The sequence below is a fragment of the Callithrix jacchus genome, chromosome 16, assembly GCF_049354715.1.
Source record: "Callithrix jacchus isolate 240 chromosome 16, calJac240_pri, whole genome shotgun sequence".
Classification (NCBI taxonomy): Eukaryota; Metazoa; Chordata; class Mammalia; order Primates; family Cebidae; genus Callithrix; species Callithrix jacchus.
In genome coordinates, this window is record NC_133517.1 from 51410849 (window position 1) to 51435235 (window position 24387).

At 34.7% G+C, this 24387-nt stretch overlaps 1 protein-coding gene across 1 annotated transcript in view; it reads right to left on the reverse strand.

The window, feature by feature from the left end:
- Positions 1-8126: 8126 nt before the first annotated feature.
- PI15 (peptidase inhibitor 15) overlaps positions 8127-24387 on the reverse strand; it is a 30538-nt gene continuing 14277 nt past the window's right edge. The window contains exons 3-6 of the mRNA XM_002759117.7: positions 18860-18978; positions 17410-17542; positions 17172-17287; positions 8127-13776 (exon numbers count right to left, since the gene is read on the reverse strand). Coding sequence (XP_002759163.3) covers positions 13641-13776; positions 17172-17287; positions 17410-17542; positions 18860-18978 — 504 coding nt within the window. The 3' untranslated portion in view covers positions 8127-13640. The remainder of the gene's footprint in view (positions 13777-17171; positions 17288-17409; positions 17543-18859; positions 18979-24387) is intronic.

A 24387-nucleotide genomic window follows, 5' to 3' on the forward strand; every position in this document is an offset into this window, starting at 1 on the left:
AAATTTAAAATAGCAAAAAAGAAAGCTTTATTCTGATTTGGAAGAATAAAAAACTGTAAAAAAAAGTCTTATTTTAAAAAATTCAAGAGTTCATCAGAAATTAATTTATCTATAGCAAAACTCTTACCTTCCAGAGAGAATCAAAAACATTAATGCAAAAGTGTTTGATGATTTAGTGTCAAATGGTAGATCCAAAACCAGATCATTTCTCCTCATGTAATAATGAGTAAACATAGCAACATATGAAGAATTCACCTAAGACAAAAATTCCTTAATTTTCCTCACTCCAACTACATTCACTTGAGTTTTACTATACCTTTATGCAGTATTTTCAACTAATTATTCAATATTTAACTAAGTTCAATGTTATTATTCAACATTTATCCAATTTCATTAATTCACTTGTCATCATGTGAAGAAATTGAGTATTGGTAAGAACATATCCTAGAGTTTACTTACATGGGTTCAAATTCTGGCTTACTTACTAGCTGAAGATCTAGCTAAAGATCCCCTTCTTCCTATTACACAACTATTCATCCAAACCCTATTTAGATTTAAAGTTAGTGCAAAGATGCAAGCTTTTAGTCATGTAGTAAAATAAATACCTTCAAAAACCCTCATATTTGAAATAACTAAAATTCTGTATAAAATACTTGCTTTAGTGCATCACTGGACTGACATAAAATGAAGGAATCTGAAGAACAATTTAATAAAAGGGGAAGCAACAGGATATCCTCATAGGAGATTCCAGGTAAGTCTGGACCCCAGCAGTGTAGGAGCAGATGAGAAACCCACCACACAGAAGCGAACAGCGGGAAAACTTAGCTGACTTGATCTTGGCAGTAAGTTGTTAAGATAATAAAATCATCCTTGAGAATTTGTAACCACAAGCTGGCACTTACATGACAAATGTTTCAGTCTGAATCCTCTCTGTCTTTGCAGTCTGAAAAATTTACATCAAGGAACTTAATTTAAAGTGGCTCCAGATTGGCAGTGTCCCTAGGCAACTAACTGAAGCAAAGTCCTCTTACAGAAACTCAGATTCAGCCCACGCCTCAAATTATATGCAGGTAAAGTTCCTGGTGTGTGTGTGTGTGTGTGTGTGTGTGTGTGTTGTTTGTGTTTAGGGAAGGGAGGGCTTTATGAAAAAAAATCACAACAAAAATAAACTAGCAAGTAATGCAGATATTAGAATTAGCAAATGCAGACTATAAAATAATTACCTCTCACTTATTCAAAAAATTAAAATATTTATATTTTATAAAAATATAAATATAAACGATTTATAATCATTCTACTATAAGGACACATGCACACGAATGTTCATTGCAGCACTGTTTACAATAGCAAAGACCTGGAACCAACCCAAATGCCCATCGATGACAGACTGGATAGGGAAAATGTGGCACATATACACCATGGAATATTATGCAGCCATCAAAAATGATAAGTTCTTGTCCTTTGTAGGGACATGGGTGAACCTGGAAACCATCATTCTCAGCAAACTGACACAAGAACAGAAAAATCAAACACCGCATGTTCTCACTCATAGGCAGGTGTTGACCAATGAGAACACATGGACACAGGGAGGGAAGCATCACACACTGGGGTCTGTTTGGGGGATATAGGGGAGAGACAGTGGGGGGTGGGGAGTTGGGGAGAGATAGCATGGGGAGAAATGCCAGATATAGGTGAAGGGAAGGAAGGCAGCAAATCACACTGCCATGTGTGTACCTATGCTACAATCTTGCATGTTCTTCACATGTACCCCAAAACCTAAAATGCAATAAGAAAATATATAAATAGAATAAGATACTATAAATAACCAAGCAGTTTTGAGTAAAAATCAATTATATCTTTGAAGAAAAAAAATTAAATGTTTCGTCAGTTTTTTTAGACATGAAATATCTTTATGATTTATTCAACTATTCTGGAAATAAATACTTTTCTGAAAGTGCACTATAAATTATTTCTCCTGGCTTATACTTTATCTTTTAATTCTCTTGATGCCATCTTTTGATAAGCAAAGGTCTTAATTTTACTGTTCATTTATATTAATAAATAATTCTATTTTTTGAGTTAATGTTTATTGTGTCCTGTTTAAGGAGTGTTTGTCTGCCCCAAAGCTATGAAGATATTTTCTTAGCTTCTTTCTTCCAGAAACTTGGTGTTTATTTTTTCTTACAGTTCTGTAAATCTATGTCAAATTAATTTTTGTGTATGGTGTGAGGTAAGTCTCAATATTATTGCTATGTTTGTTTTTAAATAGATAGTAAAATTATAAGGAACAATTTATAGAAAGTATCAGCCTTTTCCCAATGAATTGCAGTAGTACTTATGTCATAAATCAGGAAACACAGGCACACACCTACAAACACACACACATATATGTATGAGTTTGTTTCTGGTCACTCTATTTATTTGAATTTGAGTATTCTTATGCCAATACTACACTGACTTACTTACTCTAGTTGTAAAATTAGTCCTGAGATTAGTCTATTATTTCTTATACACAAGAATCTTAGCAGAGTAATCACAGTGTCACTGCTATGGAGGTAATAACACAAGGGCAAATGCAGAGAATGATGGAGGGGCAAGAGGGCTGTTTTAAATCTGGAGATCCAAAAACTGTCCATTAGGAGGGGCCAGAATAAAGTGAGAGATAAAAAACCATCTAACTATCTGGGAGGCGGTAGAGGTAGAGGGAAGAACAAGTGAAAAAGCCCCACCAAGATGAACCTGGAGGAAAAAGAGCAGGTGAGGTTGGGGAAGAGTGAGCAGCAGCAAAGAAGCAGAGAAGGACCTTGGAGAAGGAGGCAGGAGCCACCCAGCCAAGCTCTTTTGACTAGCGATGAAGTTCAGATTTCCTTGAGTGCATTGGAGGCTGGGTGCGGTGGCTCACGCCTATAATTCTAGAACATTGGGAGGCCAAGGCAGGAGGATTGCCTGAGCTCAAGAATTCGATATCAGCCTGGGCAACATGGGAAAAACCAGTCTCTACTAAAAATACAAATAAATAAACAAACAAACAAACCAGGAGTGGTGGTGTGTGCCTATAGTCCCAACTACTCAGGAGGCTGAGGCAGGAGAATTGTTTGAACCTAGGAGGCAGAGGTTGCAGTGAGCCGAGATCACGCCACTGCACTTCAGCCTGGGTGATAGGGCGAGACTCTGTCTCAAAAAGAAAAAAAAAAAAAAAGAAAGAAAGAAGGAAAGAGAGAGAGAGAGAGAGAAAAGGAAAGGAAAGAGAAAAAAACAGTGCATTGGAATGTTGCTGGGAGGTCCTGTGCAGGAAAGTCATGAAATGTGTTTTACTTTGAAAGTAATCTATCCCGGCGCTGTAGGGCTAGACATTCAGAGAGCACAAGTGGAAGCAGACATACCTGTTAGGAAGCTGCCCTGGCTCGCACCTATTGCTTTTAGATTTTTTTGGCTGTGCAATCTGATAGTAGAAAGTTTTGGATCTTGCTCACCCCACTGTGTGTAATATAAATTACAACCTGTGCTAATATATATTAAACATTACACATGAGATCCCCTAGGTTCCATGAATTATGTACATTGCATACATTATAAAATATTTAAACAACAAAATATTTAGAGTGAAATTTCTAATAAATGTTAAAAATATTTTGTTATCAATGTTATAAAGTCATTTTGCTTTCCTCAAAACAGTTCTGTGATGTTTCTGTTATAATTTTAATTTTAAATTTTGCTAGTATTTACATTTTTAGTAGAGCAATGTAATCAAATATGCTCAATAATTTTGAAAAGTTTTGTTTAATATATCACTTCAATCATTTTACATTTATTTTCACTTACAAATATGTGCTAATGATGGCTTAACTCACCAGCTAACCTATCAAGGCAAATGTTCATTATTAACAGCACATTTATTATTCCTAGTAGTCCGGAAAATTTTGAATTCCTTTGGCCAGTCTATCATATTAGATCATCATTATTTTTACCTAATAATATGGTTAGCAGCTTGTTATTATAAATAAGGTAAGTACCAGCTCTTACATTTCCTAGTGTTACTTGTGCATTGAGTATCAAATTATTTTTAATATTGGTTCTGCAGAAATGTTATGAAACTTTTGGTCAATGTTCATTAAAAGCGGATTTCAAAATTAGTTAATTCTCTTATCTGGTTCATTAAAATACAGTAGGTGGAAAAGCCCTAAAAGCAAACAGCCACGTGAGAAACACAGGCGATGCTGCTGTCGTGGGCCACTCTCCATCCTTCAGACACCCCACCCTTCTGGGGAAACGAATCCCTTACTTATGAACCAAAAGAGAGCCATTGCTGTCAATCCATTATCCTGCTGGGATTCTTCATTTCTTTCTTAATTTTTCTTAGATAAAATTAAATATCAAAACAAGTTCTTCTGTTTCCTAAGCATGCCTCTCAATAGTGCTTCTTGAGCACTAGGGACCACAAACCCCACTTTGGACTCCATTAATGTATGTGAGAGACATACATTACGTGGATTAGGTGGTAAGGCCAAGCGTTACTTGTCCCTATGGTGTTAGGGACAACAATCTGTACACTAAACGAACTCAGCACTATTAGATTCTGAGTTTCTAGGACTTTGCACTGTTCAGAGATTTTAAGACTGTATTAGCTCAAATATCTTAATACTGATGTTTCAAATTCATACTTCAGTGTTATTTTTTGAGATGATACCTCTTTTCTCTTACATTGAAAACTTTGATTTCTAAAAAGAGCAGTCTAGTTACTTACAGGGTACTGAATAAAACTAAATCTTTCTTTGCAACTCTATCTTTAAAATATGTTCCACTAAGGATATCTGCCCAAAATACTAAGTTTTAGAGTCATTTCAAATATTTTTGTCCCTTTATTAGGTTCCCTTCTTGTCCCCTAGAGGTAATATTTTTATCCTTTTCTAATTCACTGTTCCATTTTTCTTTTTGCAAATAGAAACTATTAGTATGAAAAATGCATGTGTGTATACGTGTACTATTCCCCCAGAATCTTCCCATGAGGGTAGTATGCCAGTTATCATCTTCTGTACCATACTTCTTTCACTTAGTAATGTATACTGGGAGACCATTTTGTATGAGTTTATAAAGATTTTCTTTTCAACTGCATAGTTTTTTAAACTGAGTGTGTCCCCACAAATTCATATGTTGATATCCTGACCTCCCAATGTGATAATATTAGGAGGCTCACCTTTGGGAGGTGATAAGGTCGTGAGGATAGAGCTCTTATAAATGGAATTAGCATCCTTATAAAAGAATCCTCAGAGAACTGGTGTGATTCTCTTTCTGCCACATGAGGACTTGAGGAGAAGCCAGCGGTCTGCAATCTGGAAAGGGACTCTCTCTGTAGCCTGACCAGGCTGGCACTCTGATATCAGATGTCTAACCTCTGAAACTGTGAGAAATAAATGCCTGTAGTTTATAAGCCAAACAGTCTGTAATACTTTATTATAGCATCCCAAACAGAGGCAGACAATGTATTTTCTCAAGTGGGCATACTAGTCAACCAACCTCTTTCTGATTGACGTTTGTTTCTGGCTGTTTGCTGTTGAAACTGCGCCAGTAGTTCCAAAGACAGTTATTTGTTGTTGCTGTTGTTGTTGTTGTTTCTGATAAACATAGAGATTGACCCTCCTGGTCTTAAAGCCTGAAACTCACCAGATCCAGACAATGACAAGCCAGGCCCTTCATTTATCACGATTTTTTCCTTACCGCTCCAGAGTTCCTGTTTTCCCATACATGGTGACCTTTCTTCCCTGCTATGTAAACCCCTAATTTTAGTCAGAGGGAGATGAATTTGAGACTGATCTCTCATCTCCTCCACTGCAAAGCCTTCTTCCTTGGCAATAATCATTGTCTCAGTGATTGGCTTTCTATGCTGAGAGCAGCAGGAGCTAGACTGAACCCCTGGTGTTTCTCTGTTACAAATAGTCACAAATCATGCTATAATAATTCACATCATACACATGTCATTTCATATTTTGCCAGTGTATCTCTGGAACGGATGTGTAGAAGAGGAATTGCTGAGTTAAAGGGTAAATGCATACACAATTTTTCAGGATACTGACAGATCCTGGGGCTTGTAGCATTTTCACATACCTTTTAGTTTTTAGAATAAAGTATGGTTATACCATTTTCATGTGCTTTTTTTTTTTTTTTTTTTTTTGAGATGGAGTTTCGCTCTTGTTACCCAGGCTGGAGTGCAATGGCGTGATCTTGGCTCACTGCAACCTCCGCTTTCTGGGTTCAGGCAATTCTCCTGCCTCAGCCTCCTAAGTAGCTGGGATTACAGGCACGCGCCACCATGCCCAGCTGATTTTTGTATTTTTTAGTAGAGATGGGGTTTCACCATGTTGACCAGGATGGTCTCGATCTCTTGACCTTGTGATCCACCCACCTCAGCCTCCCAATCATGTTCATTTTTTCAGAAAAAAATCATTTTTGAGATAATTAAGTACATCCTTCAATGTATTATATGGAAATTCACATGATAAATTTCTATATACACTTAAGTTTGGAAAAACCCATGTGTTCCTTCATAAGCTGGCATGTTCCCTTCAATTATTAAGCTATCAATGAATGAAGCATGCCAGGACTTCATTTGTCCTTCATCAGAGGAGAAAGTTGGGGTCAAAGATACTCAACTAAGGATGTGTGCCACCTCACCGCTTTGCTAAGACAGGACCAGACAGGACCAATCCCTCCTGCAAAGTGTAAGCACAGCACAGGAGAAGTCAGTGCTCCCTGGGACCACAGTGCCAACATTACTGTCTCAGAAGGATCTAGGGCAGAGTCAACTGACAGCAAGAATAGGCTTTGCTCACAAGAGCACAGTATGCTGTATCTGGGAAAGCCAGGGTCTGCCTTGTCAGGGATATTGCCTCTCATGAGAGTATAGGCTAATTAGTGCTTACCAGTGGGTAAGACTGAATGGTATCATCACTCCCCGTCCCATTTCTTCACCTTCAAAGATGTCCAAAAATAGAAGAGTGAGATTTTGCTAGCATCAGGCCTCTGTGGGGTTAGAAATTACAACACGCATACCTGTACATGCATGCATGCACATACACACTCACAGATCAGTGAATGGGATCCCACCTCCTCGAGAGATGACAGAACTTCCCCAAATTGTGAGTGGAAAACCAGAGTCTTGAAACAGGAGGAAGTCAAGTGAGCAAGGACAACTAGCAAGAGAAAGAGAAGCTGAGAGAGAGAGCAACAGGGTTAGGGGGAGAGATGGTCTTTGAAAAGACTTGAGTTAGTGAGGCTCTGTCTATGGTTAAAAAAAAAATTAAATGAAGTCCTAGATTCTGGTCTTTCTCAACTGGCCTGTGACATCAACAATCTTACTAGAGAGGAATAAGTCACCCCTCTACAAGGAAGAGCAACCCTGGGAGTCTCCAGCCTTGGGCAGACTAGTGACCTGAGATGGTGCCTCTCCCTTAGAAAGGCTTAGAAGAAGCCTTTTGTTTCTTCTCTATGAAGAAACAAAAAATATTCATGTTCAACAGCTACAGTTTTACCCAGTCAGAACTTCTTGATGTTTTGCTCTTCTCTTTTCCCTCCATGGAAATATCTTTTATAACAATACCTCAAAATATTTGGGGGAATCTAGTGGCAAAAGAAGGAAAGAAAAAGGGAAGAAAATAGGAAAGGGAAGGAAGAAAGAAAAATAGAAAAGTTTCAGTGGTGCATTAAAAATACAGTCATTGTTGCTTTAGAAAAGTGCTTTATCTCTCATCAAAACAGGAAGATGGTCGATCCAACAGGCCAGTTCATCTAGCGTCTAATCTACTTTAAAACTATGAAAAAAGAAAACAATTAAATATACTTTAAAGACAACACAATTAATGATACTTTTTTATTGAAAGAAAAAATAATACAATGGAGTTTAAAAAGCTACATTTGTTGTGGTTCTTAAGGACAGAGGTTTACACAGGTTTTATATATGTACACACTCACGACACTATATCACAACGTCAGAGGCACCTTTTTTTGCCACAACATCAGGTAATGAATAAAACTTCTCCAAATTAATTTGTTTAAAAAATATCTAAAATGACACAGTATATTTGAGGATTATATAAATATGTGAGACATATTTAGATTTTTTTAAATAGTTTATATATATATATATATATATATATATATATATATATATGCATCACAATCATCTCTAATTCTCAAAATATTTTGGTACCAAAATCCTGTTTGTCAAATAAAACACAAGATGCTGCAAGATGTATCCAAACACCAGCTTAGCACAGTATTTTATCCTCCCCAAACTAAAAGAGTGCTAACACGTACAAACCGAATTGAATATTTCAAAAAAACATTGAAATAATTTAGGCCCCCACATTTTTTTTTTTCATCGGACGGTTGTTTTTAGAGGAAAAGGAGGGAACTAACTGATTTAGATTAAAGTTGCTCTGTGTAATAGAATCAATCCTAGGGCTCAGAGAAGAGTGTTCCCAGGCACTAGAGAAGGTACGGGGAATAAGTAAGTCCATTTTATGCATATTACAAGTTGGAGTTTTGCATGTGATTTAGTTCACAGAAAAAGTTCTACTGCTTTAAAATAAGCCTGAAAGTATCAATTTAGAAAGGGCTTCAAGATAAATTTTATTTGATTATGCTAACATGATTTAAAGAATCTGTCAAAACAGAGAGATTATGCCCAGCCAATTATATATAAACTGAAGTCAATTATATATATTTAAACCTGAAAATATTATCTATATTAGTTACAGATGATATACTCCCAAGTTTTACTTCCTTTTTTCAATCTAGAAGGACTTTGAGTGGAATAATACATTCAATGATATGACCAAATAACACTGTCAAATTATAGACCAATAATTAAAGGTGGAGAAATAATCCTTTTATATATGAAATTATTTTTTTATATATTTTTTATCTTATGAGCTGAGCTAAATAAAAATAAACCATCACTTCTGAAAGTGAGACAATTATAATTCCAATTGTATTTATAAAGCTAACTAAATTAAAAAATATATTTTAGCAATACCTAATTTAGAAAAGAAAAAAACCACTTTAGTAAGTGCCTCAGAACTGGAAAATCATGAAAAACATTATTATGTAGGAAAGTGGGTGCCAGAATGTATTAACTCTCTTTTCCTCTTAGAGACATATGTTAATATTATCAAACATTTTTAGATGCTGTCAGATTTAGGAAATATATGAAAATTCTAATATTGCACAACAAATTTTGATGGAACAGAAACGGCTTTTGCTGTGGGTCAGGCAGCAATTAAGAATTTGTCTTCATAACCACCAGAGGGTGCTGCTGCCTGCCTGCAACATCATTATTCTAGGCGCGTTCTCATCGCTTTAGGTGATACTTGACTTTGGACATTGCCAAGCGGGAAAAATATTTTTTAAAAAAATGACAACTCCCAAAGAAATATTTTTACATTCCGTAACACCCAAATAACATTGGACTGTTGCATTAAAACAACAGAGTTAACTCGCCTATTTTTCGTTAAGATTAATTTAACATAGGATTTTATTAATATTTCTGAATCGGAAATTGAACGGATAACCCTTTTAACAATGAATAAAAGGAGCATTACTAGAGCCATCAACACTGACAATTCATTTAGCACCATATATTTAGCACCAGAATAGATACTGACAGTTAACACTGAAAAAAACTTTGCTAAGAAACTTCAACAGTTATAGCCAGTATATGTGGTAATTGTAATGTGTTTTCAGCACCATTAACCAGTGAACTGGTAAACCTTCTAAGTTTTTGACTGACCTTCAATAAATCAAATTTAAACCATAACATAATTTTTAAAATTATTTTGCATGTGTTCAAATGATAGCATGTGATTATATGTTTCACCCACACAAATAGTGACAAATTTTTATGAAACATAAAAGCAAAGGTAATGTTAGACAGTAAGACAAATGTAACTTTCTTCTCCCTAAACACTTTGGTAGGTAAAGGCTTCCATCTACGTCAAGATTTACATCCTTTGATACTGCAGAACCTGAGTTTATGGCTACACAGGAAGAACATACACCAAAGCCTGAGCATTATTTTTCCTTCATAGACCCATTCAAATTATATGCTTAGCTTATGCATGTATTTTATAAGCACAGCATGAACACAGAACACTTAAACTGGCTTAAATATGTATTAGATTTAATTATGTAGATAAGTTGGTTTCACACAAGTGCATATTATGAGAAAAATACATATTGTTTCAATTCAAATATTCTGTGTAAACGGAACTTGCCCTAGTGTTTGGTCAACTCTGTGCTAAAGCTACATGGAACTTTCAAATGAATGTTTCCACAAACTTTTCAAATGCATGAATGCTATGGTGCTGCCAAATGAAATTTGTAAGGCAACTCTGCTGGATGATGGGCCACAGAAGGGATGATGCTTAGACGACTGAACAGAGCATAAACAATAACGGCTTCATCCACATTTCTTGAGCAAACTTATCTACCATAACCAGAAATATTAAGACTGTGCCTACACGGCTCACAGATAATTCTACCATGAAATCCATCAGTTTAATTCCAAACTTAAAATTTTTCAGTCTTTTGATGACCATGGAAGCCCCAAACCTATACTGCAAGGATATTAAAATTTGTCTACTCGTCATATAAAAAAAAATCAGCACCGTAGAGACGATCAATGCATTGGAACATATATGTCAATTACTATTTTTTTTGAATGAGCTGTTGCATACAAAAACCTTAATACTGACCATTTAAAGCTGCTCTTATGAAATAGCTTATACCCCGACCTTTCCTGCTTCTGGCAATTACAGTGACAAATCGCCATCCTAGCACCATTGTTGCATGTTGTCAAAAATACGGCAGGCTGTGTTGATACTAGCAAACTTTCATTTGCTTTAGCCTGGAAAATAAAATACTTTACATGGCCACTTTATATTATTAACTTTAAAAAATAGAGTTAGAATAACAAATATACCCGTTATGTTTTCAGCTGAGTTGTTAAATTATAAATAAACTTGCAATTCTTGTCACGGTTTGGAAAGGACGGGTGCCTAAGTGTGCAGACCCTAGTTTTAATCTGATCCATTTAATGATTCATCTGGATTTTTGATACAATTAAAACTTTAAAACAGTTTTGTCTTAAGCATGGAGTGATGGGATTTTTGTAAATTGTTGCCATTCTTGGCTTTTTAGTTAATTCTAAAAATCCATTTATATGAGCATTTATTAAACATTTATTGTTACAGCCACCATTTAAGAAGCTGGATAATACAAAGAATTAAACAGAGTTTCTGCCAAAGAGGAGCTCATGAAAAATTTAATTTGATCTCAAATAAACATTTTATAATATTAATGATAATTTCAATATTTATAAATTTTTATTAACCTAGTAAATTTACCTTCATTAGAACCTCTGTGAAACATGTAGCAAATATTACTATTCTTCCTTAGAATTGAAAAGTGAACTCACAGAAGCAATTCATCCACAAAATCAGGAATTAGTGTAGCCATCTTCTGTTTCATAGTACTTACTGCTGTTCCTGTAGAATTAATATAGCAAAACTGAAGAAGGAAAAACTATCTAGATAAATCAAGCAAGCATCCCACTAATGAGCGTTCCCTCCAATTGTCTAGATATATTAGAAAATTTGGATTAAGACCTAATAATGTAATTACTTCTATTCTCCATTTTAATCTCCAAAAACATTTAACAGCATCTACATAAGTGCCCACAAAGGCAAAGTAGTGTGATATCAAAGCATTCTGTCTCCATGTTCAATTTATAAGGGTAATTGGGCCAGTCATTCGTTAACAAGCAGACCCAACCTTCAGATGGTGAATTCCCTTACCATTGAATGGATTTAATGATCTGTCATCTTTCAAAATATCCAACCTAAAAAACTGCAAATGTGTATGGAATTTTAAACAAGTAGCTTTTCTGTTATTTGCACTCTGGAACTAACCATATTTAATTGTTTTGAAACTAACCATATTAAATTGTTCTGTAATTCTACAGAAGCATTACATGACCTGAATAACACACACACACACACACACACACACACACACACAAACGTACTTGAAGTGCAATATGTTAAATATCTTGACCAAGATGTTGTATTCTCCTCTCTGAAAGATAGGTCATGAATAGGAAAATGTGGCATTTCCAAATTACATGAATAAAATTTTCATAGTGACTCTGAATGGATTTTCATAATCTAACTCAATGAAGAACTGAAAATGTTTCTTCTAGAGAAACATAGAAATAAAGTTGATAACTAGCCCTTAGAAAGCATGTGAAGAAGGCTACTTTAACGAAGTCATGACTGTATGAGGTGTGCACAATGGATCTTTCATACAATACTCAAAGACTCAAGATGATAAGTAGATTGATTCAATGATAGACTAAACAATGAAGAGACAGAGGTGTCCTCAGCACCTCCACATCTCTTCTTGGAATCCTTCATCTCCTGACAGGCCTCAGGATGTACCAGAGCCTCAGGATAGGCCATTCTGAAGCTCTCCCTCTGGTAGTTATGTGCAATTATCCTTTTCATACCTGTCCCCTAAATTTTACTTCTCTTGGACTTCATTAGTTTTCTGAGTGTTTTGCTTTCTGTTTTCCAAAGTCACAGGTGTACAATCTGCTCCAGAAATCTTGGCATTTGTTAATTATTTCCTTGCCCTTCTCATTCCAAGTATTGTAACTAAATTTCCGTGAGAAGCAAACCTTGTGTGTCTATAGTACAGCATGGTTTATTACTTGCTCCACCTACAGGTAAATACTGCTGTGTCTGCTCCCTTCAAAAATAATGTTATAGTAAAATCACTAGTCTGCATTACTTCCTGAATATTTTTTGTGAGCTTCTTGAGGGCAGAAACCATGTCTAATTATCTCTGCATTATCAGAACACAACTAGCAAAGTGTCTTGCACGTAGTAAGCACTCAACTCATGACTACTGATTCAATAGAATGAGACTAAGCAAAAGGCATGATTTGAGAACTTATGTAAGATATAAGTTGGCATTATCCTTTGGTGGACTCAAATAAGAAAAACGATCTCTGTGTTGCTTAACTAAATTATTATTTCCAGATATCACTAAGTATTATTTTATAAATTATCACTTCATGGATATTATAGAAATGGGTGCTAAAGGTGTCTCATCACCTTACATATACTTGAGAATAGTCTTTTTAAAATTTCCCTCAAGTTGGCTACTGACTCATATTATCTATGTGTTACATCACATATTATGTTTGTGTGCATATATAAATTCATACACATATATATATGTATATGTATACATACACACACAGGTTAAATACATATTTTATTCCTTAGGAACATAATGATATAATTCCTTTGGAATGTAAGTTTTAGGATTGGATGCATCAACTCTGTCATCATTACATATACAATATTTTAATTTAGGCTTAGAGGTCAGAAAATAGAAATTGATGTTTCGAATATCTCAAAGGATTAAACAAACATGCTAGACAAACACTAATTTATACAAAGGAATACTAAAAGGAAAACAAGATTATCATAAAATATGCAAAATATGTGCAAAATTCAATATATATATATGTATGCCCACGTTCCCAGAAATTATTATATTTCCTGGAGGAAAAAGTAAGCTTATTTAAACCAGTACAGGTAGTTTGACGTAACTCCTGGAAAACACAGATTGTCAGTACAAGATCCCCCATAACTTGGAGGACAAGATGAACATGGTACCCCTACTTTGTATGGTGCTTCCCCAATCCAATTGCCCCTAGAAGGGAAAACGAAAAAGACAGCATTAGTACAACCCACCCATTTTTTAAAAGTAGATTGTCCTTAAGCCATATGTTCACATGTATTGACATGTGATGATCTGTTCAAGAAGTTGCTTTAGAAAGTCACTAAAAGTTATAATCATTTCTTATTTCAATTGTAACTTATCTGTATATCTTGCTTTTAAAATATATTCTCTCTGAGTATTGTTGATACTATGTTCATTTACAGTTAAGAAATGAATCCCTACAATGCCTGGTGACACAGCGTCATGGGACATCAGGCTCATTCCACTCAAATCTCTCTCCTTCTACAGCAGCTATCTGGAGCACATACTCAGGCCATATTCCCTTAAACTTATTCCTTTCACACTCATACTAATGCTCATCTAAGGATGATTAAGAAAAAAATAGTATATTCTGGGAGACTTAAAAATAATGAAATGAGTAAGAAGTTATCATATAAACAAAATATATCATGTTTATCATGATATATGTTTACCACATACCATGTTTACAATATACATTTATCATATATATGTTTACATGATATGTTCATGAGATTTGCTTCTGAAGCTATAAAGTATTTTAGATTCTCAATCTTCATTAAATGAAATGAGAAAAACTTCACATGTGGTAACATGGTATAAACCAATATACCATTATTCTCATATTAGGAGAACAATGTCTCTCAGGAACAAAAAGGTGATACCAAAAGTTTTATTTCATATGCAAGTTGATAGCTACTAATTTCTTAAATTAGTGCTATTAGATTGTTGATAATACTGAACCTTTTAATTGAATTACTTTGTGTTGTCAATATTTTTCTTTCACTGTGTTGATGCCCATGATCATAATAATAACCCAAAATATCTGCTTAACAGAGTTAAAAACAGCCATGATACCATACTGTTATTTTGCTATTTTAATTATATAGGATAAATTAATAAATGTGTTTTCAGTAGTTTGGTGGTAAGTAACTAAAATACTAAGAAATAGCAATATAGACAGCAATGTGAAGGCAACTGAATGTTCAGGACAAAATGTGGTTTTCATTGGTAAAAATTCAGGGTTGAAGATAAGACAACAATAGGTAAGAGGCTAAAATGTGAAACAGGAGGTCTTCATCTTCCTTAAGACCCAACTAAGACCAAGCAGTGACTCATAAAGTGTATCTACAGGATATGAAAATATCTTGATCAACCAGTCAGTTAAAAATTCAGACTTTTATCTATAAAATATCTATATGGGAAAATCTACCTGTAAAATGTAAAACTTGTTAATTATTCATATTACAAAATGAGATGAGACTTTAAGACTGCCCACCTCTATTAAATTTATTCTACACTATGCTCTAAGGACAAGCTTCCTCAAGCATAATTTTGATGCCGTCACAGACTTGCTCAGAAATGCTCAAGGGGGCCCATTATCTTATGAGTGTAGCTCACTCTCTTATCCTATTCCTGTACCATTCTATGTTCATAATCCTATTTCCCTCTATGATTTTTTTTTTTTTTGAGACAGAGTTTTGCTCTCGTTGCCCAGGCTGGAGTGCACTGCAACCTTCACCCCAAGGGCTAAAGTGATTCTGCCTCAGCCTCCCTAGTAGCTGGGATTACAGAGATGCACCACCACGCCCAGCTGATTTTGTATTTTTAGTAGAAACAGGTTTCACCATGCTGGTCAGGCTGGTCTCAAACTCCTGACCTCAGGTGATCCACCTGCCTGGGCCTCCCACAGTGTTGGGATTACTGGCCTGATATACCCAAAGCTATAAAGGCATATGGGCCAAGCCAATACAGCCTTAATTTCATATTTTCATCGATTTGTTTTTCCACACAGTTTTTTGGAGAACACAATTTTAGAAACAGAAACTTGGAAATAAAATTGTATTGTAAGTAAAATTGTTACATATTGTATATTATAAACTTTTACATAAATCTCAGATTTTATTGCATAGAGGATAACTATATTCAAAACAGTGAATCGGTCAATTTATATACTTATACTACTCATTCTTTTATTTTATGCTATTCTAATTAAATTCTCTCTCTCTCTCTCTCTCTCTCTCTCTCTCTCACTTATCTCTTTCCCTGTTTCCATTCCTCCTTCTCTCTCTCTTCCTCTCTCTTTTTTCCATGAAATTACAGTTAGACTTGACATCATTTCATATTAGCTTTAGAAGAATTCTATTCAGCTACCAATCAGGATTTTAAAACCTTCTTCATTACTTAGTTTCCAGAAAAATTGTTCTTTATTACCACTGAAATGTAGCATGTTGGACCTATGAAGCAACAATAGGTCTCATCAGTAATATTAGAAAATTGTAACTGTTAGCCAAAAATGAATAATTACATGAATGAAACAAAAATTTCTTAGATTATTTGCATGCTGCTTGGCCTATTTATGTCAGGGAGAAAGGGTAAAGGCTTCATAGAAAAATGCAATGTGTGAAACTAAAAATTTCATACAAATGCACAATTTTAATGCTTTTTATAATAACGCAGACACAGTTCACTTTCCAAATCTTCCCATTCTAATAATTATGAAGAGGAGAACATAGGGAGAATCACTATTTTTCTAACTTTGTAAAAACACTGTCATTGGCATGCTACCATATAAATGAGTAATGCAGTTATTTGTGAAGCATTTTCTCATTCCCTCCCCATGCTGGAATAGCTGGAGAAATTCTTTGTTTGAGACTTACTTTGGAAGACACTAAGAGTGTCATAAATCCTTTGCACATTTTGGTATTTATTCCAAATGGGAACAGAATTGTGTATAAATATTGAAATATTTTATCATCTGAAGAGTTACTGTAATCAAGAGGCATGTTACCAAATGTTGATAAATGTTTATCCTCATAAAGAATGTTCACAAATATGACCATATCTTATAATGTTTGATAAATTTCCATAGTACATTTTTATATGCCCTAGGATGAAATTGTGGATTTTTTAATCTCAAAAATAAGAGAAGGAAGAATGAATTCACTTTCAATGCTTTGCTAAAAAGGTAAGCCAACAATTTGTACTGATAGATGAAAACATCATGGAAGATTCTTTCTTGATTTATTTTACATAGCTATTAAAAGTTTGTGTGGTACAGTGTTTATTTTGCAATTGTCATAACAGAAACATATGGTAAGGAGAACTTAGTGAGTCCCAGCATTTCACATTGTTTTGCCTACACTTTTAGACTAGAATCCCTGTCTTTGTGAAAAAAAAACCTTTCAGCTAATCGTTTTTCAGAAATATTGGAAGGATGGTGGATTTCAGGACTGGAGGCTATTCTAGATAAGTCTTACTCACTTACCTGTCACAGATACCTATCAGCTTAGGGTTATTTAACATCTTTAAAGAATCCAGGAAATAGAATCCAACCTGCTACTTACTTTGGGGCATAGTTGCATACCAAATAAACTGCACGTCGCCAGACAGATCCCCAAACATTCATGTTTTGGCAAGTATGAATTGCACATCCTATCCGATTGGAAGTGGCCCAAACCATCTGTGAAAATAAACCGATATACTATTAACAGAGGTCAGAGCTAAGACAATGCATGTCAACCAAAATAGTATTAGCATACTTTAAAAGTATGAATTAAAAATTAACAAGGTAATTGAAATAACCTGCGTATAATGTGTGCACATGGGACCAAAACATCTCATAGGACATCTAGGGTTGCAGTCCTGGGGATATGGAAAAGCATAATCTTTCACTTCATCATACCATGGCTTGACCAACTGGAGAATAGAGCGATATCTGCACATCACAAAAAGAAAGACATTAGAGTACAGTAGTGGTAATATATAAGAGACTCATGTTACACTGTAAATTGTTCTTTCTGCAGATTATTCATGGCGATCCACAAGCACATCCACCCCTCACAATCATGATTTCCACCTTGTCGGGTCCTCTATTCCTCCAAGTACAGCCAAGCATGGAAATGCCCAGGGATGGAGCAAGTGATTCTGTATTTATCTAAACATGTGTCTGGCCAATCCACAAATAAAATGCAGATATTTTCAGGAATCATCAATGTCTTATTTAATTCAAGTCAATATTTTCCTCCTTCAGAATTTTATAAATAATCCTGAATTAGATATATCAAAGTAGTCACAATATTAGAACTCAGTGTTTTTTCCTTTCAGTCTGCCATCTGAATTCCCTTAAATTTTTTTTTTTAATTTGAGACGGAATCTCGATCTGTCACCCAGGCTGGAGTGCAGTGGCACGATCTTGGCTCACTGCAACCCCTGCCTCCTGGGTTCAAGAAATTCTCTGCCTCAGCCTCCTAAATAGCTGGGATTACAGGTGTTCATCATCATACCCTGCTAATTTTTGTATTTTTAGTAGAGATGGGGTTTCACCATATTAGGCAGTCTGGTCTTGAACTCCTGACATAATCCACGCGCCTCAGCCTCCCAAAGTGCTGGGATTACAGGCGTGAGCCACTGCACCTGACCTGAATTCCCTTAATTTTAATAATAGTACACTTGATTTTCTTTATCTGGGGGAGATGGGTCTTTGGAGTGTTGGATAATGACATTACACAGTGGGGGAAAAATTATCCTAGCAATGGGAATAGCTTTTCTCATAGCTGCATATACCTGCATATATATATGTGTGTATAAATATATATATGTGTAAATACATACATTTTTATTTATATATTTATGTATAGCAAGTATATGCAACTATGAGGAAAGTTGCATACACATGCATATGCATGCACACAGACACACACGGCCTCTGCACAGTCATGGGGCTTTTTCCTGAGATGGAGGGGGCAGGATACAGCACAGGCTTGACCCTTTCTAAGATTCTGTGAACTTGGAAAAAAAAAAAAAGGCTAAGGGAGGGTATTCCAAGGGTGAAAAGCAGAACTGGCTCTTTTACCTAATTAAATAATTCTGGAAGCAATCTAAATTATTCATAGGCCAAAGCATTAGTACTTGACACATAGTGAGTATTCAATAAGTGCTTGTTGATATTACTTGAAATTGATGTAATTTCCTCTTTGAGTTCATAATTAATAAAGCCATATGGATGAACTGTATCAGTGAAACAACTTCCTACCTTCCAGTGCGTACAGATAGATTTTGGCCCAAAAATCTCAGTAAGTAAGAAGGTCCATGGTCCCAAATGCAAGTGGCCGCCCATGCCTCTGCCGATTTTGCGAGATTTTCATCCCAAACCTGTAGGGGCAAAAAATCTTCAGCGTTACTGGATTTGCTAAGAAACAAAAAGTAAGACGAAAGAAATGGTGTTACTATTTCCTAGATTTTTTTTCCCCAGGCTGGAGTGCAATGGTGCACTCTCGGCTCACTGCAACTTCCGCCTCCCAGGCTCAAGCAATTCTCCTGCGTTAGCCTCCTGAGTAGCTAAGATTACAGGCACACGCCACCATGCCCAGCTAATTTTTGTATTTTTAGTAGAGATGGGGTTTCACCATGTTGGCCAGGCTGGTCTCAAACTCCTGGCTTCAAGATATCTGCCTGCCTCAGCCTCCCAAATTGCTGGGATTGCAGGTGCACACTATCACACCCGGTTAATTTTTGTTATTTTTAGTAGAGATGGGGTTTCACCAAGTTAGCCAGGCTAGTCTGGAACTCCTGACCTCAAGTGATCCACCCGCCTCGGCCTCTCAAAGTGCTGAGATTACAGGTGTGAGCCACTGCTCCTGGCCTCCTAAAGTTCTTTTAATTCTGGTTCCTGATACTGCTATGACTAAAAGAAAGCAAATTCAGACCACTATTATTCAAAGTTCTATAATACTATATGGTTATATTACAAAAAATTACTGCCTTTTCAGTGTCATCTATATCCAACGCTGATATATTAGTTTTAGAATAGAAAAGGTTAACAAAAATACTATAATTATAACTTGGGGACAGTTCATCCTAACTACTGAAATTTGAATCCAACTAAGTCCATTGGTTTTCCTAGAGATAATTTTCACAGCCATCAGAAGCCATGTTGTTAACATATTTCAAGAAACAAATATGATCCAATTTATTCAAATTGATTTTACCAGAATCAACTATGTCTAATTTTACACTGCAACTGATAAGGTTATACTCTACTATGGTATAAAAAATAATCCCATAGAGTCAACATATGTAATGTAATTTGAATCATTAGTGGAAATAACAATAATACTATGAGAATTTACATTTTTGTTGGTATAAACTGGAAACAAACTAATAAAAGTAACACTGCTACATAGTATTATAAAAACATGGTACTTTGTGGTTCAATTAAATGAAATAAGAAAATAGCAACTTGCTTTCCTTTGTGGAGGAAGCTAAGTTAATAAGGATGTTAGTGATGTATGATGAATTTTCTTTAATTGAAAAACATCATTGGTGAAAATTTGAATGAGCCATGGATTTAACGTACATTCATTTTATTAGTTACCATATTGGTATACTTATTTCCATAGCTGCAAGAGGAAATCAAGTCAAGCATCTGTGGACCTGCCAGTAATAAATCAGCTCTGAAATGGTAATCTATTTTCTGGCAATTCATGAGGTACAAAAACACAGAACAGAGAATATTTATAATTCTTATACACAGTATAGAAAAAAAAGTTAAAAAAAATTTCCTTGGTGGTAATATATTTAATGATGTATTTACCTGTTGAACATGATTATTTTAAAATTGGTATCATAGTTCAATGTCACAACATGATTTCCTAAATTATTTGTAATATTTATATATTATTCTACCTGGAAAAAATAGTGTTTGAATTGTGACTAGAGAGTGGTAATTGAGATCTTGTATGAAGAAGGAAGCAACAGTTTTATATTCACTCATATTTACCTGGAGCTTATATATGGAGGTATATAAATGTCCTACTAATCTTTGCTGTCCTGCTTTTCCTCCATCAGATGGTGTTCAGCTCGACAAGGATTAGTAGCTATGCATTCACTGTAAGTTACAAGCTTTCAAGCAAACTCACGGGAATTCTTGACCATATCACTGAAAAGGCTTCATTTTCCTCAAGGATAATGGATTGCATAGATTTATTTAATATAACAACATATTTAATTGAAAGAAACTAATTTAGTGACTATAAAATAAAATAAGAAAAAAAAAGATGAACTCTTCAAGAGAACCTCTTACCTCAGGAGGCCTACTTTCAGAAGACATTTCTTAGTTACTGAGAAACTGATTTAAATTAGGAAAAAGTCATCTTACATAAATTGTCCTAGGATTCCATAAAATAAACTCACTCACAAAGTTCATATAAAAAATCATAGTATTCTGGGGCTGAAATGAACTTTAAAAAACATTTCATTCCGTTGAAAATTGATTTATCAAATATTTCTTCTTTTGACCAAATATTAACAAAATGTCGATTCTCAAAATATTGATTGCAGTTCAACACAATACAAAACACTATAATTAATTTATAAAAGAATGTCAGATGGAGTAACATCAACAAATTATGTCCCTTAAATGTTCTTAACAAATTGTAGTTACTTGGGAAAAAGTACATGCACACATTCTGTACACATTGAACTAGAGTGTGCACTCAGATCTATAACTGCTAAAAACACTTTCCTATAATCTTATGCTAAGATATAAGCACAGCGTGCACACATAGTGCTGATGTGGATCAGTGACTAATCAAGGATCTTGTGCTCTAACCCTAATTCCACTGCTAAGGTCATCTGCAACTGAGGCCAGGTCAATTATGATCTCTGTCTCCCAGTTAACCCATCTGTAACATGAGATTGAATGAGGTCATCTCCAGGGTTCCTTTCATCTTTAACTTCCTGTGATTTAGATACACTTGAGTAGCCCTAGCAACAGAGCCAGGAAGATCTATGTTCTACTGGCCTGGGACTTGCTCAGTTCTGGCCTTTTCCATATCATGGAGAAAGCAAATCTAGATTACTTTTGAAAAAAATTAAACATATTCAAGACCTTTCTTTTTCATTATTTCACTCTCTATGTGTGTATCAAAACATCACACTGTGTACCTTAAATAAGTACAATAAAAATAAATAATAAATATTAAAAATAAGGCATTTAACAATTTTAAAAGTAATTTACCATATGTAATCCTATCTTTATGCTCAATCATATATTTAAAAGCTAAATATTGGGTATGTCAAAAAGATAAACTAAAAAGTTAATGCCTGAAAAACATAAGATCATTCTTTGTTAACTATTATAAGAAATTTTGATATGAAGAAAATGTGTTCACTGACATCCACACTTTTAGGTATTTCTATGTACAAATATCACATATTGGAGAAGGTAGTTACAGGGAAGGAAGGATAATTGCTTTCTGTCACTGTGTTTACTTTTAGGAAACTGGGAGGGTTTCTACCTGTCTCCATGAACCTAAAGGAAGGTTCTGAAAAGTCTGACAGGTACTGGTTAGGTCCCACACAAAGGGTGGGTTGACCTTGCCTCCATGTGGAAGATAGGGCTGACCTACCCTCTGATGCGCACTGCAGGGGAAGTCAGACGGCCCCACGCTCTTTCTTGCCTCTGTCTCCAGGCAGAGCTCACATCTACTGGAGAGAGAGGGGAAGGTCTGGCTTGAGTAGTGAGAATTTGGGAATTACATTATATCCTCTGGTAAGGTTAATTTGGGAATTACATTATATCCTCTGGTAAAGTTAATTTGGGAATTATATTATATCCTCTGGTAAAGTTAATTTGGGAATTACATTATATCCTCTGGTAAAGTTAAGACGTACATTTACTTTCTCTGTCTTTCTCCATTGGTTACAAGATGGATAAGTGATTTATCCCTTTAGTCTCCAATTTATTTGAATTTATTAACATGATGAGATCTTTTAAGTTTGAAACTGACAAGCAATGATAACTTCATTTAATAGCTGTCAGAACCATATGAAGAGAAATTGATTAATAGGTACAGAGTTTGATAGAAAAAATAAGACCTAGTGCTTGATAGAGAAATAGATTATAATTCATGATAATCTAGTGTATATTTCAAAATAACTAGAAGAGAGCAATTCAAATGTTTCTAGCATAAAGAAAAGATACAAATTTAAGGTAATGGCTAACCCAATTACACTGATTTGATCTTCACAAATTATATGAATGTATTAAATTACCACATGTACCCTAAAATATTTCTATTATGCATCAATAAAAAATTTTAAAAAATAAGAAACAAAAAATATAGAAAATTTCAACAAAAAAGTGGGGTCTGTAAGAACCTATGATTAACTATTTCCTATCTGGAAGCTCTAAGTTGTAATGAATGTTGCCAGTGTAATTATGGGAAAAATACAATTTATGAAAGTTCAGAAAATGAGGATGTAAATTATCTAAACATTTTACTTAATTTATTAATATCCAGATGTTAGTAGGCAATCTATTTGACAAATTTATCCGAGTGTTTGTAGCATTCATTTAAAAAATATTATTTAATGTAATATTATAAAAAGATTATACTCTAAAGATGTATCAATGGAAGAAAGAAGGGCACAGGTGTGTACTTATTTCTGTGAAATGTCTAGAAAATATGCAGCATATTGTTATCTATGCTTGGAAAATCTAAACACCTAATGTTTATGGATCTCTTATTAAACCAGATTCAACATTCTGACTTCCTAGTTCTTATCCCTCTAAATAGATATGGCATTTTCACAGGTAATTTGCTCATAAACACTTAAACCTTTCAACTTAAAAATGAGGCAAAATTAAGAATATTATGCATAAATATGCAAAAATATTTACAGAACCCACTAGAAATTATATATTATGCCTAAATTAGATAAATCAGATAAATTTTAATTCATCAAATTTAAATGGTTCATAATGGTGTCAGAACATGCATGTGCTTGTAGGATGCCTTATTGCTTCCAGCAGTTTTCTTCCATTCTTTTTTATTAAGTCATTCAGTTGGCAAGCTCATAAATTGACTGATTTAGCTTTGGACTAAAATATTCTCCATGAGCTATTGTACTTATAAATAAATTAGAGAGTCCGCTAATCACAAGAAGTTGAAATCACATAGTCAAACTAAAATATGACACATATCCAGAATTAAAACTTAAGTCATTTAAATATCTAAAAGAGTGGTGATCCTAAAAGATAGAAGGAATATGAAAAGAATGCAGGATTCTTATCAAGTTCAGAGATCTTTAGAACTTGAGCTGAATACAAAATTGAGTAAAAAAACGCTGCTGCATGGGCAAAGGTTGCTGACTTCCATAAGTAGATAGAAAAAGTTGATGATACTGACCCAAACCAGATATGAGGTTGTCTTATCAACTGTTTTCCTGTTTGGGGATTCTCAACATTGTGGCAGCCAGGACCATGAAGCATGCTGACATCTAAAGATGTCTTAAATCCCAGCCACTATCTCTGGCCAATAAGAAATGCAATAAGAAATGGAAGGAAACCCCCTAAAATTACTTGGGACTCTGCTCCTAAACTTTATTGAGATGACTTTTTCTCCCTTAATTGGGTAAGATCCTTTAACTCCAAATATAAAAATTAAATGTAGAAATGTTTTAAAAGATAAAATTTAAAATAAAAATCCAAACAATGCATGTTCTCACTTATAAGTGGGAGCTAAACATTGAGTACACATAGATACAAAGATGCAAAAA